Raw genomic sequence first — 19973 nt, 5'->3', positions numbered from 1 at the left:
AAAACAAAGAACCAAAGACTGTACAGATGGAGCCTAATGCTCCAACCATTCCCTTTGAAAATTGTACACATAAAGGGAAAGAATAGTGTAATTTCTGATGCTCTTTCAAGAGTATAAAAAGTGAAATTATTTATTTTGTTTTTGACCAGGTATGTCATTTGAAGAAAACGTCTTTGATGTTCATTTATTTAAACATGTTTGTCAGTATATATCTTTGTACACATTAATGTAAATGATTTATCAAGATGACTTTGGAAAGTTAAAGGGGAAAAAGTAATCTTAAAGAAACCTTTACTACGGTAAAGCTTTCTTTTCCCCGGTGGGTGAGGTGTTATATATAAGAAGAATTGTAAAAGCAATTACATTCATTTATTTAGTGATCTTCTAAAGAACATTTCAGAATGTCTTTCTAAAAGCTTTTGTTATACAGGCCTCTGCCTATTTAAAGGCCAAGGATTTTTTAATAGATTGCTTTACAATAGACTTGTATTGGAAGTGGAAATGAACAATAGGCTTAGCTATTTTGTTGACATGTCAATTTCATTGAGGTCATTCAAGAGTCTTCTGGAATTTGACTGCTCCTGAAAGGAGAATATTTTTCTAAAGACAATATTAGAACATTTCATAATAGTGAATACTAGAAGTCTCTAGAATAGTGAATAATTTGTATATAAACTGGCAGTTTCTTCAAAGACATCATCATATCAGATCAGAGCTAAGAGTTTCACGCCAGACTTATGTCAGAGCAGACTTAATTTCCACCTGGAATATTTATCTTCTGTGGAATTATTTGCACACCATCAATGAACTGTTTGCAGTTATTTTGAGAGAGGAATTCTCAGTTCTTATCGAGATCATCAACCTGTTTTAATGAACGCTTTTCAACCCTTTTATTTTATTGTTATTTGTTGCAGTATCGTAACACTGTAGACAATACAACAAATAAATGATAGTTTCATTTTTTATTTTTTATTTTTTATTTTTGTTATCACACTAAAAGCAAGTCATATCTGACTTGATCTTCTATCGAATTGAATCCTCTTTAAAAGGCAAAATCCGATGAAGTTATTTGAAATTATACTCTATAATATAATAATTTTCCATACAGATTAATTGAGTTATATATTATTGTGCAGATGCCAATGTATCTTGTTAAAAATGTAATACCGTTTGCTCAGAAATCATTTTCAAAACTCGAAAATTAGAATAAAATAATGACCCAAATTAACATCCATTTACTATGCTTTTTCCTATACATTTTTTTCGTGCCATTGTCTGAAATGCACATTCGACTTATTCCATATAATTGCATTTAACAAATTGACCTACTTCGAAAAATATCGAAGAGTGTAGATCCGTCTATTTCCGTATCAGATGAAGATAATATATATATTCACACATTATAATCATGTCTAGATTCACAGCATAGAATCACGATGTATTACAAATACAAGTATACGTACATAAACAGTATACACACTCTTTAATAAAGCAATAGTAAAATTCTAAGTGCCACCATAGTCATTACTAGTCAAATATATGAACAGAGAATCATTTGATTTCTCATGATATATCTAATAGCATTGTGTCTAAAATACAAGAACTAAAAATTCCCTCACATAGGATACACATGATAAAGATGATGCTTGATATTAAGTGGAAAGCTGAAAATAAAAATTGAGATTCATTGACTATATGCTGTTTTATGCATTTTTCGTGCAATTTTCATAAATGAAATAAGTTTTTTTTAAGTGTTTCACACTCCGAAAAATATCGAAGAGTGATGATCAGACCATCTCAATGAAAAAAATATTTACATATTTACAAGTTATAATAATGTCTAGATTCACAGCATAGAATAACGATATATTCTAATTTATGCATAAAATCATAAACAGTATAGCATACACTCATTAATATCAATGGTAAATATCACATTGCCACGATAGTCATTGCTAGACAAATATTATATATACATGCATATGACATGTATGAAGAGAGAAACATTTGGTTTCCCATAAAATATGTGTTTCAAGTTGTGGTTGGGTTGGGTTGTTAAGTGGTTTTACTTTACTCGAACATCAGAGAGTAGTTAGAGATTTCTTACAGGAGGAAAGGGGTACTTTATTACTTAGCAAGAGTGCGCCCTCTAACTGAATAAACATTATAGGTTATCAGTTGAACAAATCACATAAACAGGATACTGTTACAATATGTATATTTAACATTATGTCTTATATTTAAGCACGAGAAATTCCCTCACATAGGATACACATGATAAAGATGATGCTTGATATTAAGTGGAAAGCTGAAAATAAAAATTGAGATTCATTGACTATAAGTTGTTTTATGCATTTTCGTGCAATTTTCATAAATGAAATAATTTTTTTTAGTGTTTCACACTCCGAAAAATATCGAAGAGTGATGATCAGACCATCTCAATGAAAATAATATTTATATATTCACACGTTATAATAATGTCTACATTCACAGCATAGAATCACGATATCTTCCAATTTATGAAAACATACAAGTATAGTCTAGAATTTCCCCCACACAGAGGATAAACATGATAAATATGATGGTTGGTACATGCAAAATTGAAAACAAAAAGTTGTAAGCAGCGAAATGCTTTTTATGGGTGAGAAACGAGAAAGAAATGATCCAACAATTGTTTCATGTATTTCTATATTATAGCAGCTTACTTTAGCAGAAAATGGCAACTCAGTGGGTCTCACACCCCCCCCATATTCTGCGATAATAATTATGATATCATGTCATCAATTATTTTAAGCGGAATATATAGAGACTATCCCGAGGGCAGACAGCGATCTCTCCTGATCGGTACTGCTGGAGGTAATAGTAATACCAACATACCCAATGCTTCTCAATCTTGTAATCATTAACAAGGTTTCGAATGTGCCTTAGTTCATTTGTATACTCGTCAATGCTCACCAGACCTTCACCAGGCTTCACCGCGGCTATCAGGATTGTATTCCATTGAGATACAGCAGCGTAAAGGAAACTACCCGGTTTCTTTAATTTATGTTGTACAGCACCCTGTTTGTCTATTAATCTGATAGTATCAACTGATGAAGTGATAAGAGAACCATGGTAACTAGTGATTTGCCGAAGTTCATACCCGTTGCATGGTATCTCCCTGACTGCTTGCCCACCTGATGCTTGAAATACCTGGATCTTGCAGGCTTTCCTGTAGCTCACATAGATCAGATCATCACCATCAACAGTGAGATCAGAATACCAACCTTTATCTCGACTCAGAGTCTTAAACATTACATTCAATTGTGTGTACTCCGGTGTGTACAGTGTGATGATGTTTGAAGTATCAATCACAACACATCGACCATCAGAGAGGAACCCTACCCCATCAATCTTAACATCCTTAAGAACTGTCTGCTGAAGCTGACCATCAGGAGAGAAGATGACGATGCCACCTGTACTACATCCTACTGCCATCCTACCGTCTGGTGTACTAACCATGACATTCATGCTACTCATAGCTGGCAAAGAAACGTTCTTTACATTAACAATCTTATTAGTGTACAAAGAAACGTCCTTTTCATCAAAGGTTTTATTAGTGGTTAAGGCGACGTTTCTTTCAACTACATTCACAATCTTTCCAAGGCCTAGCTCATCAACTCCAGCATTTCTCTCGAAATTGACACTTTTCCCCTTTATGCCCGATTTCTTCGGCTGCTCGTAGTCAGGATCCTTTTGATCAAAGACCTCTCGTAACTCTTCACACAGAGTGTCGTGTGCAGCCAAAGTATCCATATCTAATGGAATCTTTATTTTGTTAGTTACCATTTCAGCCATGGTCGTCAACTGATTGATGTACTTCTTAGTCGTGGTCTTCATGCTTTCCAGTTCTTTCTCTGCTCCTTCAGTCGTTTCCTTGACTTCTCTTAGCAGACTTTCTCTTTTCTCTGTCAAGTGCCGGACCGCATCATCATATGCTTTGTTGATGTCACTTGTACACTGTTTCTTGGCATTGTCAACACTCTTGGTCTGTTCATCTATGAAATCAATGTACTTCTGAAAGCATGATTGTTTCTTGTCCACCTTTGATTTAAGTTCTTCGATACCCTTCATGTGTTTGTCCTCGTAAGCTGCTCCCTCGATGACCTTGTGTCCTTCCCCCGTATGTTCCATAACAACACACCTGAAGCATGTGAATCTCCTGCAGCTGGAACAGAAGCAACCCTCATCTTCTTTCAGGTGTTTCCTGCATTTTCGGTATTTACGGACTGAAACCTTTCCTGACGAGATCTCACTCATGGCAATGACGTCATGATCGATAAAGCCTTCCCATTGAGAGTGCGTATTAAGACAAGAGGTGCAGAGATAATTGCCACAGTCTTGGCAGTAGACAACAGAATGGGGCTTGTCATTTGATTTACAATTTGTGCAAATTTGAGGATGGCCCTCCATATCCTCTATCAGACTCTTCAAAGCAAGATTTACCTGTAGTTTGCCGACATCTTTGTTTGGGACCTGGGTCACAGCTCTGCAGACAGGGCATCGGATCTGACAGTTACCGTGACACTCTAAGAGGTTGTCCAGGCAAGTCTTGCAGAAAGTGTGAGAACAAGACAGGATCTTGGGATCGGTGAATGTAGAAAGACATACTGGACACTCTGTACTCTGGGAGATGACAGTCTTTAATGCTTCAGCCATAGCTGGGTTTATAGAAGACTGAAAAATAATTATTACAAAAACAAAATGCAGAATAATAAACACGTAAGGACCATAGAATCTGCCATTTGACTTAAATCACTGAGTAATAAGAGAAACACCTGGGGTTTTAGAATAGGGAAAGGAAGGGGAGGAGGAAGGGGAGATTGGGAATGATAAAATGAGGGGGGAGAGGAGAAAGGGGAATGGGAAGAGGAGCTTGGTACGATGAGAATAAATTGGGATGGTGAAAGGAAAGGAGTGAAAAGAAAAGAAGAGTATTAGGGATTATATTGCTTTAAAAAGAGTATTATTTTTATAAGTTTATTTCAAATAGTCTTATGCCATTTCGTCCAATTACCAAACTCCTTTACAATCATTTGGTCTAACATAAGCTAATCCCCTATCCACATGGTCTAATTGCAATTTATTTCACTCACCAGTTTATATAATAACCAGTTGGGCTAATAGCAATTAAATCCAAAATTGGACAAAATAAATAAAAATGAAATGGATATTTATTTAGACCAACTGGTTATGAGACGAAATGGTAATAGACGAACTGGTGATTAGACGAAGTGATGATTGGACCAAATGGTTTTTAGACGAAATGTTTTTTTTTTCTTACGTTTTTATTGGGTTTTCATAATTTTGTATAACAAATCACATATAATTAATACGAGTAGTTTAAAATATAACAGAATAACCAAATAAGAATAGAAAAACAGGGAGCATACACATTATTAGTTTACATTAGAAGAAGTACAGCTTATCAACAGATAATACTTGATAAACATGTAGTAAAAGCAGTCACCTTGTCTCTTCTAACTATTCCTCATCCCCTATAGTATAGTAAAGTCAAGAATGTAATAACAGAGGAATAAAATCATTCGATTCACCTATTATTAAAGATTAACAAATTCCATCCTAAAAAGGCATATTAAGTTTTCTTCAGTTACAAAAATTGATGTTGATGGACCGAATGGCATTAGACTAAATTAAGGTAGACCATGTGGTGAGTGGAAGAATTGGCATTAGACGAATAGGCAATTTACCTTTTGATTTTCCACATTACTTCCGGGTTGGAAAATAAGTCTGATCACCCCTAAACAACGATCTTTATATATAAAAATTGTTTCGATCCTGTCTGTTCAAAGATGGTGATGTTACAATTTCTCACTGGTAACAATTGCGTTATTATTAAAGAAAATAGGCAATCCAATAATATTACAGATACAATCATTAAACAAGCCATATCAATCAGAGTGTGATTTCAAATTCGACACGTTTCTGATTCATATGGCATTTGAATGTGTGAAATATATACAGAATAACTTGGAAAATACATGAATTATTCAATATACTTACATCAAACAGCTTGTGTCCATTATAAACGATATGTTTCTCAGTTTGATCAAAGCAATACTATTATACGGGGTCTAATAGCAGCAGTATTAGATATTTAGGCTACATCAATTCACAATGGTGGTGCGTACTGAATCGTGTGCAAATTTACAGTTGTTTACGAATTCTAGTTCAATATCAAACTATTTTTAGTGATTGGGAATTCCCAGTAACCTTTGACATGTGCATTCATGTACTTCAATTCAGCGTAACGGTTGATTCACGGGTTTTCTTTTTACCTGATTGAAAATAATCGAAATGTTTGTAGTTTATTATTGACTTGTTTAGAGTGAAAAATGACAAGAACGGAAAAAAAGATAGATAAAGAAGAAAATAAAGAAATAAAGAAAGAAATGGTAGGAAGGAAAGTAGGAAATAATGAAATAAATCGTAGGAAGGAAAAGGGGGCTCGGTGTAAAAATGGCAGAGATAAAAACGGCAGAGGTATCCAGTCTTAAACCCCCATGTCGAAAAATCCAAAAGCCCCTCCATGTACATTAGATTAAATAAGAAACGTTCTGAGAAGAAAAAAAATATATAATGTTGGACTAATTGAAAGGGTATTTTAAATCATACATGTTCTTAAGATCTTCTGCAACAAATTAATAACACTTGAGTTGGTATTTTCTTATTTTTTCCTGGACTTACACTCTTATGTCACATCGCTCTTCTAATATTCAAATTTTGTACTTAATTTGTACTTAATTCATTAAAGGGGAAATTCACTTTGACATAAAGTTTATTGTAGAAATAACAGAAAATGATTAAAATGATACTGATAAGGCTTTTAGGGAATCCAAATCTGGGGATTCTGAATACATTTCATTTTTATCATAAAAGTCAATGCCAGAGCTAATATTTTTATTATTATTTTGGCCTATAGGACCTGGGCATTCTAGGCCTAAGGACATTTTTTGATGATGAGGATGACTATCTTCCTAGTCCTAAGCGCGATATGAATCTTGTCGATATTCCTTTTTGAAAAAAGGACAATTTAGTTATAAGGAATTCCTGAAAATTGTATTCTCATATTCATTAATGTAATAAGCCTAATGATTGAGTAATTGAGTTGATATTTCAACAATTCATGAGAGCGCAAATCGCGAGACGAAATTTTTTTATGAACTGTCATAAAAGGGGGATTTTAAGTAGTTTGTCATTATCTCATGGAAACACAGACAATATGTAGGTCTACTTGGCAAATCACATAATGCGAGCGCAAAGCACAAAAAGCTTCAAATGATATTCACACCACAAAACGGACATATTTTACAGAGCACTTAAAACAATCAATTTGTAAATCAAACAAAATCATGGAAGTTCGATGTCCGAGCTGAAATATGTTTTGTATGTTGACTTCAAAACTTGATCAGCCTACTGAGCAAGATATGTATCTAGTCGAACAAGCTATGCGAGCGCAAAGCGCGACAGGAAATTTAATAAAGTGACATGAAATAGTTTTTTAAAATCATTTTTCCAAGTCTTTCCCTGACCTTATTATTCCCTCGTCTCTCTCTTTTTTTCCTTTTCCATTTTCGTTTTTTCCCCTTCTCTTTCTTTTGCTCTTTCTTCCCCCTTTTTCATTTTTTGGGGGGTCCGCCAATAGCGGGGGGGGGGGGGCACCCCCTGGATCCGCCTACGCCATATACTTATCATACTTATATCTATTCGGCAGAGGCGTCGATCCTGGGGGGGCAGGGGGGGATCGCCCCGCCAATGAAAATATTGGGGGGGGACAAACATATCATTTTGCCCCCCCCCCCAATAATTCCGGATATACCCAAAAAAAAACAAGATTGTAATGTTCAGCAAGCGAGATTGAGATACACAACTCGTTCTTTATTTAAAATCGTGCTCAAAATGTCTGCTTTTCAGATTGGAATATACATTTTTTTAGCTCGCGCTTCGCGCTCGCATCATTTCTGTAGCAAAAACCCATACTTTTCATGATTGAATAGGTGAATGTAAATGCCCCATTTTCAGTTTTAAGCATCAAAAGAACTCCTGCTTCGATTTGCAATCATCTTTTCTTGGATATATATCTTGTTCTTTATCAAAAACTTCCATTAAACTGTCAATTTTTTTCAGATCGAAATATCAAAATTTTCAGCTCGCGCTTCGCGCTCGCATCTATTCTTCTTTTAGATACCAATCTTAATCATTAGTACCAAAAATGCTTAGAATATCAAGCTTTCAGGTCAGAATATAAAGAAATTTCAGCTCACTCTCGGCACTCGTACTATCTGTGTAGTGAGATATGTATCCTCATGAGTTACAAACAGCCCTAAACAGGCACGCTTTTCCTGTCAGTATGCTATTTATAAAAAAAAATCAGCTCGCGCTTCGCGCTCGCATTAATTTGTTGGTGAGATACGTATCTGTGTCTCATGAGTCATATATATATATTATATATATATATATATATAATATATATATATATATATATATATATATATATATATATATATATATATATATATATTATATATGTATATATATATATATATATATATGTGTGTGTGTGGGGGGTGTGAATGGGTGTCTTATACGATCGAGCACCTTTGGAACGTTAATGATTTTGCCCCACCCCCCCAATCTGAAAAATGGATCGACGCCCCTGCTATTCGGATCCACAATCATGTTGAAATGTGAAAAGTGTCTTTTATTACAGAACGTTTTGTTATTTTTTCTGTTATAAAAGTATATGCAAGTGGTTCGAAGAAATCCCGGAATTGGATATTTCAGCGTGTAAATGGTAGCGCACATTAGTTTGGTATATATGAGATGAAGTGCGGTTCTACTACGAACTGGCCAAGATAAATCCTTTTATCACTCACTAATTGAAATCATCATATCAACGATAAAGTATAGACCTAAAATGATGAAAATATCCAAATAAGATCTAATCAATTCATAATACTCATTTCGACGATAGGGGTCAATTCAAGGTCAATGATTATGACTAATATTAACCGGAAAGGCTCTTTCTGATCTTTCTGATCGTCCTGATCTTTACCTCATGTTTGCCTCTGTCATTTTTACCTCTGCCATTATTACCTCTGCCATTATTGCCTATGCCATTTTTACCTTTTAACTTGCCATTTTTACCTCTGCCATTATTACCTCTGCCATTTTTACCTCTGCCATTTTTACCTGGCACCAAAAAAGGGAACATAAGAAGAAAGAAAGGAAATATAAAGAACATACAGAAAGGAAGAAAAAAGGAAAGAATGAATGAAAGAAAGGAAGGTAGAAAGAAAAAATAAAATAAAAAGGAAGGAATGAATAAATTGAATAAATAGAGAAAGAAAGAAAGTTAAAGAAAAAAAGAAAGAAAGAAAGAAAGAAAGAAAGAAAGAAAAAGAAAGAAAGTAAGGAAGAAAGAAAGAAAGAAAGAAAGAAAGAAAGAAAGAAAGAAAGAAAAAAAAAAGAAAGAAAGAAAGGAATAATTTTGAGAAGATGGAAAGAAGAAAAGGCAGGAACAATTAGAATATGAAAAAGGAAAAAAACAAAGTAGACATTGATAAAGAAAAGAGGGCCCGAAAAGAAGAAAGAAATCTAGAAGAAAAAAAACGGGAAGAGAAAGGAACAAAAGATCAAAGTAAGAAAAACGTGATTGTAAAAAAAGGGAAAGTGAGAGATAAAATGAGACCAGAGGAAAAAATAGGCAAAATATGGAGGAAGAAATATAAGAGAGAAGAAAAGAAAAGAGAAATGAAAAAGCAGAAATTGATCTTACTTGGCTGGAGGCAAATCCTGATTTGACATCTCGTCTATTCAAGGTGATATTATCAGGGGCGAATCCCGGGAATGATCCCCCGTCGTGCCGGGGGATCTAGCTGGGGGCCCTCCAGAAAATTTTGTGAAAATTAAACCCCTCATCGTATGCGATTTTAGCGTTCTGAGGTCATTCACTCTATGTCCCAAATTATAGATTTCCTTAGTAAAAAAAAGCGTTTTGATGACCTAAAGTTGACGCTAGGGGCCTGATGACATTGTGGCACTAGCCACAAAAAAAAAATGGTCAGTTGTGATTAGTCAGGCCCCCCCCCTGACGAGTCACAACTGACCAATTTTTTTTTGTGCTTGTCAATTTTTTTCCGGTGCGAAATGTCATTTATTTCCCTGTTGAGGGCCTTTTTTATTTATTTTTTATTTTTTTATTTTTTTGCTTGTCAATTTTTTTGTTACGAAATCCTTTTATTTGTGGTTGAAGACCTTTTTTTCTTGTCAAATTTTTTTGGCGGACGATTTTTTTTTTTACATTTTGTATGAAATTTTTGACTGAACTGCACATATTAAATGTGATCATACCCGAACTGTAATTGATTATATCAAATCGTTTTCAGTCTGATTTCGAAACATTATCAAGATATACATTCCCAATATCAAAATAAAGTTATCTGGACTTTTGAGGGAAAACTGTAACTAAATACAACAAAAACAAAACAGAGACAAAACATCCCCATTAATAATAATAATAATGATAATAATAATAACAATAAAAATAATGATAAATGATAATAATAATACTCGAAGATGCTTTCCCCCCACATGGCCCAAAAAGCTCACAAACTCGGTTTAACTAATTCATGCAAAAAAATCAGAATGACCTATTAAATGAAGGCAGTTGCCTAGAACAAAAAGCTTTAAGGGACTTGATAAATGACTCAATTGTTCGTTTAAATCATAAAACCCATTCCAAAGCCTGGGTGGGGTGTAAATTTCAGGATATAAACTTTGTTTTCAGCTTTTTCTTATCCCCCTTATCCCATCCTTAAATTTGTAAGATGAATGTTCAAGAGTTCTTCGAAAGGCAAACAAAAATAACATGATAAAGGGCACTAGATATGTTTGCTTTGAATATTTAAATTTTCACAGAAAATCGCTAGTTGAAAAACGGATCAAATGGCAACTAAATTTGTTTAAGATTAGAATGTTTGATGATGATGATGATAATATGCTACATTAATGTAGTGCTTAATACAATGTATCTAAGTGCTGCATTCTATTATCTAGTTTTTTCCACATCAACGACCCTTTACCAAATATAAAATATGCTTTAACCTCACTGCCTCTCCAATATTCCCATCTGTAAAACATATATATTATAATAGTTAAAGGGGAAGTTCACCCTGAAGAAAAGTTTGGTGTCAAAATACCAGAAAATATAATTGAAGATATTGATGTCAGATTGGAGGAAAATCCTTCAAAGATTAAGAAAGATATTAGAATTTGAAGTTTTTGAATTGTGACGTCATATACAAGCAGCTGCCCCATATGTTATGCAATATAAATTGCATAATATTGTTTTGATGGGTCATAGTGACTTATTTTTCCTTTCCTTTTTTTTAAGGAGAGGTTGTGGAATAACTTGTGTTGATTTACAGAAGGTATAATAAGAACGCATTTTCTTTCATTATTTCAAAAGAAATTTTACTGAATTTTCATTACACGATATATTGGGATGCTGCTCAGAATAAAAATAATTAAAATTCTAATAAAGTTTTTAATCTTTGATGGATTTTCCTCAAACATTCATCGATATCTTTTATTTTCTCTGCTATTTTTTACAATAAACTTCTTATCAGGGTGAACTTTGTCTTTAATCATAGTGAATGATATTCCTTAGCACATAACACATGCATTGGAAAAAATAAAATCAAAATAAAATCGAATCAAATCAGAAATCAAATCTTCAAACAGACACATCGAGATCTTGATTAAACTAATTTTATTAGATTGCAGCATCCCGCAAATTATATAAAATCAAATTATTTCACTTTTTGTGACAAAAACAAATTTATAAACATGAAATCAAGAAAATTTTGCAGAAGGATTTTGCTAGTCTGCATGCACAGACCTTTAGTTTTTGCAATTCACACATTGCATATTAAAGGCAGAGTCTGAAGTAGTGAGACTAGATTCACTAAGTACTGTAGATGCCTCTACACATTTAAAGGACAAGTTCACCCCAACAAAAAGCAGATTTGAATAGAAATAGAAAATTCAAACACGCATAACACTGAAAATTTCATCAAAATCGGATGTAAAATTTTAAAGTTTCGCTTATTTTTCACAAAACAGTGATAACGCACAGCTAGGTGAGTCGACAATTAGAAAATAAGAATATTTCATGAAATAAACTACAAAATAAATAGAGAGTGGATGACACCATAGTCTCCTCATTTGCACACCAGCCAGGATGTGCATATAACTGTTTTGTGAAATTAAGCGAAATTTCTTTTTAAGGTCAAAACTTTCTTATTTTACATGCGATTTTGATGAAATTTTCAGTGTTATGCTTGTTGGATTTTTCTCTTTTTATTCAAATCAACTTTTTGTTGGGGTGGACTTGTCCTTTAAGCTGAAGAAGTTGAAAAGACAAGCATCAAGAACACAAACATTGATACGTTGGGCAGAATCATCACCTGGAGAGGAACAGTAGTGATGAGATGTGTGAGGAAAGCAACTCAGAGACAGATCTTTGTGGAGCTGAAGAAGTTGAAAAGACAAGCATCAAGAACACAAACATTGAGAAGTTGGGCAAGGATCATGACCAGGAGAGGAACAGTAGTGATGAGATGTGTGAGGAAAGCAACTCAGAGACAGATCTTTGTGGAGCTGAAGAAGTTGAAAAGACAAGCATCAAGAACACAGACATTGAGTTTTCCGAGAATGAGGACGAAGACGATCCAGACTATGTGCCAGAGACCACCGATTCAGAGGATGATGTACCACAGACTACCAATTCAAAGGATGATGTACCGCAGACCACCAATTCAGAGGATGATGTACCGCAGACTACCAATTCAGAGGATGATGTACCGCACACCACCAATTCAGAGGATGATGTACCGCAGACCACCAATTCAGAGGATGATGTACCACAGAGTACCAATTCAGAGGATGATGTACCGCAGACCACCAAGAGGATGATGTACCACAGACTACCAATTCAGAGGATGATGTACCGCAGACCACCAATTCAGAGGATGATGTACCGCAGACTACCAATTCAGAGGATGATGTACCGCACACCACCAATTCAGAGGATGATGTTCCGCAGACCACCAATTCAGAGGATGATGTACCGCAGACTACCAATTCAGAGGATGATGTACCGCAGATTACCAATTCAGAGGATGATGTTCCGCAGACCACCAATTCAGAGGATGATGTACCGCAGACCACCAATTCAGAGGATGATGTACCACAGAGTACCAATTCAGAGGATGATGTACCGCAGACCACCAAGAGGATGATGTACCGCAGACTACCAATTCAGAGGATGATGTACCGCAGACCACCAATTCAGAGGATGATGTACCGCAGACCACCAATTCAGAGGATGATGTACCACAGAGTACCAATTCAGAGGATGATGTACCGCAGACCACCAAGAGGATGATGTACCGCAGACTACCAATTCAGAGGATGATGTACCGCAGACCACCAATTCAGAGGATGATGTACCACAGACCACCAATTCAGAGGATGATGTACCGCAGACTACCAATTCAAAGGATGATGTACCACAGACCACCAATTCAGAGGATGATGTACCGCAGACTACCAATTCAGAGGATGATGTACCGCAGACTACCAATTCAGAGGATGATGTACCGCAGACCACCAATTCAGAGGATGATGTACCGCAGACCACCAATTCAGAGGATGATGTACCGCAGACCAACAATTCAGAGGATGATGTACCGCAGACCACCAATTCAGAGGATGATGTACCGCAGACCACCAATTCACAGGATGATGCGCCTGCTGTTTTACCAGGAATGCCAGTTGTGTTCATGACCAAGAGAGGAAAAGAATGGATGTAGGAGAACATGGAGAAAGAAACAGCATACTTATTTGACACAGAGAGTTCAGAGTCCAGCCTTCACTCCAGAAATGGTATAATTGTTTAAAGTTTAAAATTTGTGTCTGTGCTCACAGACTAGACTTCTGCAGCCTCCAACTGAAATGACTAAGTTCATACATGTTTACTGTTTCTTATGAATAATAACAAAATGTCTAGTCAAATCAGTATCCAAACCATGTGATGTATACCTCTAAGTTCAATTTCTTGAAAGGTGACCAGGTTTGTGATGAATTGCAATTATGAAAGAACCGCTGTTATTGGTTCCTGGTCAGTATTATAAACAAAGTGTGCATGCCACCATGATCTTGATTGGTCATTGGTATTTAGCTATTGATTGCAAACCTTTGTGTTACGGAGCCCAGATTTGTCTGTAAAACATATCACTTCGACAGAGTCACCGATATATTCTATTAAATCTCTTGTATTGTTTAATTTTGGAATGTCATCCATTAACTTCCCTTTTTTTCTACACAGAAATAATAAATACTTTTCACTTTGAGGGTTAATAATGCTTAACCTCAACAAATACGCTTCAATATACACTTATATTTTAAAGAATTATAAAAAGGTTTTCTACACATTATCCACTAGTCACATTTTCGGGTCAGAAAGAACTTTTTGGAAAAAAAAATCATTTGTTTTTAATATTTGTATGTGTGTTTGTTACACTTTTAGGGGTTTCCTTTTTTTTCTCAAAACAAATTGATTCATTGCTTGGATTTTAAAAGATATATTTTGTGTTTTTTTTTTCAGATTCTTTTGGGTTACCAGTATTCAATATCATGGGCGTCAATCGGTGGGGGACGGGGGGGACGTGTCCCCCCCATGATTTTTTCAGGGGGGGGACACAATATCAAATGTCCCCCCCATGTTTTTGTCATAAAAGAAGTGTGACCATCTGGGGGGGGGGGAATATGTGCATACCTTCTCAAGGAAATGAGAATTGATTCCCCTTAAAAAATATAAAGAAAAAAAAAACAACTGTCATGTAACTTTTCGATGCAATTAACGGTGGGTAAATTCGCATTCAAAAGCAGCGCAGCTAGCCGTCTAAGAGCCGTTCCTGTACGTACGACGCCGGGGTACACGCGAGCACCCACATGGAGACCCGCACGTGCGTGGTGGGTTTTTTTTTTCATGTGGGTATGCACGGCATGACAGCATAGGCGGATCCAGGGGGGCCGGCCCCCCCCCCCCCCCTATTGGAGGAGCAAAAAAAAGAAAAACAAAGGGAAAGAAAGAAAAAAAGAGAAGAAGAAGGGAAAAGAGAGGAGAAAAAAAAGGGAAACATAAAAGGAGGAAGACGAGTGAATAAGATAAGGGGAAGACTTGGAAAGTAATAATAAAAAATCTTTCATGCCGGGATATAAAATTTTTGCTCGCGCTTCGCGCTCGCATCGCCTTTTAGGTGATTTACATATCTTGCTCAATATGAATCTTGAAGTCAATACACAAAACATATTTCAGCTCGAAAATTTAACTTTCATTATTTTGTTTGATTTGCAAATTTGATTTTTAAAAAGTGTTCTGTAAATTTTTTTGTTTTATGGTCTGAATATTAACATTTTCTGCTTGCGCTGCGCGCTCGCAAAATTTGATTTGTCAGGTTCCTATTATTTTCCTGTATTCCATAAAGTTATCAAAATATCCCTATTCAGGTCAGATTGTGAAAACGTATCAGCTAGCGCTGCATGCTCGCATTTTGATTGGTGAGTTATGTTTATCTCAATATTAATTCTAAAACAAACTACTTAAAATCCCCATTTGATCACATGCAGTTTATCAGAAATTTCGGTTCGCGATTTCCGCTCGCATTGATTGTTGAAATATATCAACTCATGCATCTTATTCATAATTACAAAAGTGCTTTAAATGTCCAGTTTTTAGGCCATAATATTAAGAGATTTCACGCTCTTATGCTTAGGAAGAAAAATAGGAAGATAGTCATCATTTTCATATGATGACATAATGTCCCGGTCCGCTATGTCAAAACTCAAAGTAATAATAATGAAACTTATCAGCTCTTTTTAACTGTGATCCATATCAACCTCACAATTTTCCCACAAAGTGATTGAAAAACAGAGCTTAAATTGACCCTTTTCAGAGCGGAATATCATATATTTTTAGCTCGCGCTTTGCGCTCGCTTTCTTGATTTTCATGATAAGAAATGTATTTAAATTACCCTAATTCTACATGTTCTAGGTCGAAATCTGAAACACGCGTTTATTTAGATACGCAGCTTGTTCTCTATTTAAATCATTATCCAGTTTCAGATCACAATATAAAAAGTTGTCTGCTCGCGCTTTGCGCTCGCATTATTAATGTAGGAAAATTTACAATTACTCATTTTCATGATTTACAAATCATGAATAGAGTGTCCAGAATTTTTCCGCTCGCGCTTTGCGCTCGCATCAATTGTTTAGTTATATACTTATCCTTTTCACGATTACAAAAAGTGCTTAGAATTTCCATTCTTGAGGTAGAAATGTCAAAATTTCCAGCTCGCGCTTCGCGCTCGCGTTATTTGGTAGTTAAAATATGTAACGTCATCATGGCTAACACGCAGCCGTTAACAGATCAGATCAAAGCGTATATCAAAAATAAATAAAACAATTTGTGCTCGCGCTCTGCGCTCGCATTATTTATGTCGGAAGCCGATTTCCAATTACTCATCATTTTCATGATTTACAAAATATGAAAAGAGTGTCCAATTTTTAGGTTTGAATCTCGAATTTTTCAGCTCGCGCTTCGCGCTCGCATTAATTATTTAGCTATATACTTAACCTTTTTCATTCTTCCGGTAAAAATGTCAAAATTTTCAGCTCGCGCTTTGCATTATTTGATAGTCGAAATATGTAACGTCTTCATAGCTAACAAGCTGCCGGTAACAGATCCTTTTTTATCAGATGAAAACGTATATTAAAAATTTCTGCTCGCGCTTCGCGCTCGCAGCAATTATTTAGTTAGATACACATCTCGTTTAGGATCATAAACATTGCCCAAAATGTTTGAATTTTAAAACAAAATACATAAAATAAACAAAAAGCTCGCACTTTTTAAATAAGGCTTATGATATTATATATAAATATATTACCCCTTCAAAGAAACAAACAAAAATTAACTTCGAGCGGTCGATCGGGGAAAATGTGGGTGAAAAAAAATTCCGGCCCCCTGTTACACCCACAAATGTAATAACGCCCACAAATGTAATAACACTTTACCCACAAATGTAATAACGCCCACAAATGTAATAACACTTTACCCACAAATGTAATAATTTCACCCACAAATGTAATAATGCACTTTACCCACAAATGTAATAATTTTTGATCGCCCACAAATGTAATAATGACTTTACCCACAAATGTAATAAATTTGAAGGGATTTTTGGCGAATCCGTTCTAAACTAAAATCCTATAGTAATACGTTCATATAGCACAAAAGTGCAAAGTCTTTTTTCCAGACCCAGTTAATTCCAAAATTATAATATAAGTCCAAAGTCTTTTTCCAGACCCGGTTGTTTCAAAAATTATAATAAAGTCCAAAGTCTTTTTTCCAGACCCGGTTGTTTCAAAAATTATAATAAAAGAAGTCCAAAGTCTTTTTACCAGACCCGGTTATTAAAAAAGTTATAATATAAGTCCAAACTAAGATACGATAATGATATTCCAGTGGAATAAAAATGAGAATCGAATTTAGTCTTTTCTCCAGACCCAGTTAATTAAAACTGGTGGAATAAATGTCTTTGTTGTTATTTTAACTTATACGGCGTGTATTGTAAACATATGCGCTAAGAGTAAAGTGAGAATCAAGCATAGTCTTTTCTCCAGACCCGGTAGCTAGAAACTAAATCCCTATAGTAATGCGTTCATATAGCACAAAAGTACAAAGTCTTTTTTCCAGACCCGGTTAATTAAAAAATTATAATATAAGTCCAAAGTCTTTTTTCCAGACCCGGTTGTTTAAAAAAAATCATAATATAAGTCCAAAGTCTTTTTTCCAGACCCGGTTGTTTCAAAAATTATAATATAAATCCAAACTAAGATTCGATAATGATATTCCAGTGGAATAAAATTAAGAATCGAGCTTAGTCTTTTATCCAGACCCAGTTAATTAAAACTGGTGGAATAAATGTCTTTGTTGTTGTTTTAACTTATACGGCGCGTATTTTGAATATATGCGCTAAGAGTAAATTGAGAATCAAGCAGTCTTTTCTCCAGACCTGGTTACTTAAAACTAAAAACTAAAACCCTTTACGCACAAATGTAATAATTTCACCCACAAATGTAATAATGCCCTCTACCCACAAATGTAATAATTTTTGATCGCCCACAAATGTAATAATGACTTTACCCACAAATGTTATAAATTTGAAGGGATTTTTGGCGAATCTGTTTTAAACTGAAACCCTATAGTAATGCGTTCATATAGCGCAAAGTCAGTCTTTTTTCCCCAGACCTGGTTATATAAAACATTTAAACAATCTTCCAAATAAAGATCCCAAAATCAATTCTTCTTAATGTTGAATAACATAGAAGTTTAGTGTAGTCTTTCCTCCAGACCCAAATATTTCAAATAGCAAATAAAAAATAATAAATAATAATTATTAAAAAAAACAAACCCCACGATCTTGTTAATGTTGAACAAAATGTAAATATAGCATATTCTTTCCTCCACACCCAGTTATAAAATAATCATTCAAAAACAAAACAACAACAACCGAAAACAGACGCCGCAATCTTTTCAACATTGAATAGCTTCTTCTTCTTCTTCTTCTTCTTTCCATGGTTGGCAACCAGTCAGGATTGACTATTTTTGCCACAGCTTTTGTTCATTTTCAACAGCTTGTTATTCTTGTTATTTTTCTTTTCTTTTCTTCTGTTTTCTTTTCTTTTCTTGTTATTTTTCTTTTTTTTTCTTTTTTTCCTCTTATTTTTATTATTTTTTTTCTCTCTTCTCTTTTTTTTTCCTATTCTTTTTCTTTTCTTTTCATTTCTTTTTTTTCTTTTCTTTTCTTTTGTTCTCTTTTTTCTTTTCTTGTTTCATTTTTTCTCTTTTCTTTTCTTTTCTTCTTATATAGACATGTATTTTTTGTCCTTTTAAAATAAGAATTTTCCTTTTTTTTCTTTTTTTATGCGTTCTGTTTCTTGCAGCACGTTGTATTTTCTTCTGCTACATTAAGCTGCAATAGAGAAAACAAAAGTAAACTGGATTTGTGGCCTGATAAAACTTCAGGTTTCGGGACACCGAAAACTAAAGTATGGGATGAAAGTGCAAAAAAAAAAAAAAAAAAAAAAAAAAAAAAAAGCATCGAAATATGGTGTAGTCTTTGTTCCAACCCCGGTTATTTCAAAATAGCAAATCATAGAACAATATTAACAAAGACCCCACAATCTCATTGATGTTGAATAACTTTAAAATATAACCTATTCTTTCTTCATGACCCAGTTATTTTAAAATAACAAATCATCAAAAGATATATAATAATAATAAAACAAAGGCCCCACAATTTTATTGATGTTGAATAACATGGAAATATAGCGTAGTCTTCCCTCCAGACCCACTTATTTCAAAATTACAAATCATTTTTAAAGAGTCAACAAGTAACAAAGACCCCCAATACCTTATGAATTTTAAATAACATGGAAATATAGCGTAGTCTTTCATCCAGACCCATATCTTTCAAATAACAAATGATGAATTATAATAATAGATTAATAATAATAAAAAAACAAACGAATTAGGCCCACGATCCTATTTAAGTTGAATAACATGGAAATATAGCGTAGTCTTTCCTCCAGACCCAGTTATAAAATTCATTAAGAACACAACAACAAAACAAAGACCCTGCAATCTTATCAACATTGAATAGCATGGAAATATGGTGTAGTCTTTGCTCCAGACCCAGTAATTTCAAAATAGGAAATTATAAGAAACAATAAAAACAAACAATATTAACAAAGACCTCACAATATCATTGATGTAGAATAACGT

The 19973-nt window shown here is 34.5% G+C and overlaps 2 protein-coding genes across 2 annotated transcripts; one reads left to right on the top strand and one right to left on the bottom strand.

Moving 5' to 3' along the window:
- Nucleotides 1–987: 987 nt before the first annotated feature.
- Nucleotides 988–6215, bottom strand: LOC129268482 (tripartite motif-containing protein 2-like). Its single transcript, XM_054906035.2, has 2 exons — nucleotides 6064–6215; nucleotides 988–4716 (listed from the first exon to the last, which is right to left on the bottom strand). The coding sequence occupies exon 2, from the start codon at nucleotides 4696–4698 to the stop codon at nucleotides 2785–2787; it is 1914 nt and encodes a 637-aa protein (XP_054762010.2). The 5' UTR covers nucleotides 4699–4716; nucleotides 6064–6215; the 3' UTR covers nucleotides 988–2784.
- Nucleotides 6216–12554: 6339 nt separating this feature from the next.
- On the top strand, nucleotides 12555–13364 carry LOC135155451 (serum response factor-binding protein 1-like). Its single transcript, XM_064104424.1, has one exon. It carries the CDS (start codon nucleotides 12555–12557, stop codon nucleotides 13362–13364), a length of 810 nt encoding a protein of 269 aa, XP_063960494.1.
- Nucleotides 13365–19973: the final 6609 nt, after the last annotated feature.

Source organism: Lytechinus pictus, chromosome 9, assembly GCF_037042905.1.
Source record: "Lytechinus pictus isolate F3 Inbred chromosome 9, Lp3.0, whole genome shotgun sequence".
Taxonomy (NCBI): domain Eukaryota; kingdom Metazoa; phylum Echinodermata; class Echinoidea; order Temnopleuroida; family Toxopneustidae; genus Lytechinus; species Lytechinus pictus.
This window is presented reverse-complemented; position numbering and strand designations above follow the sequence as displayed.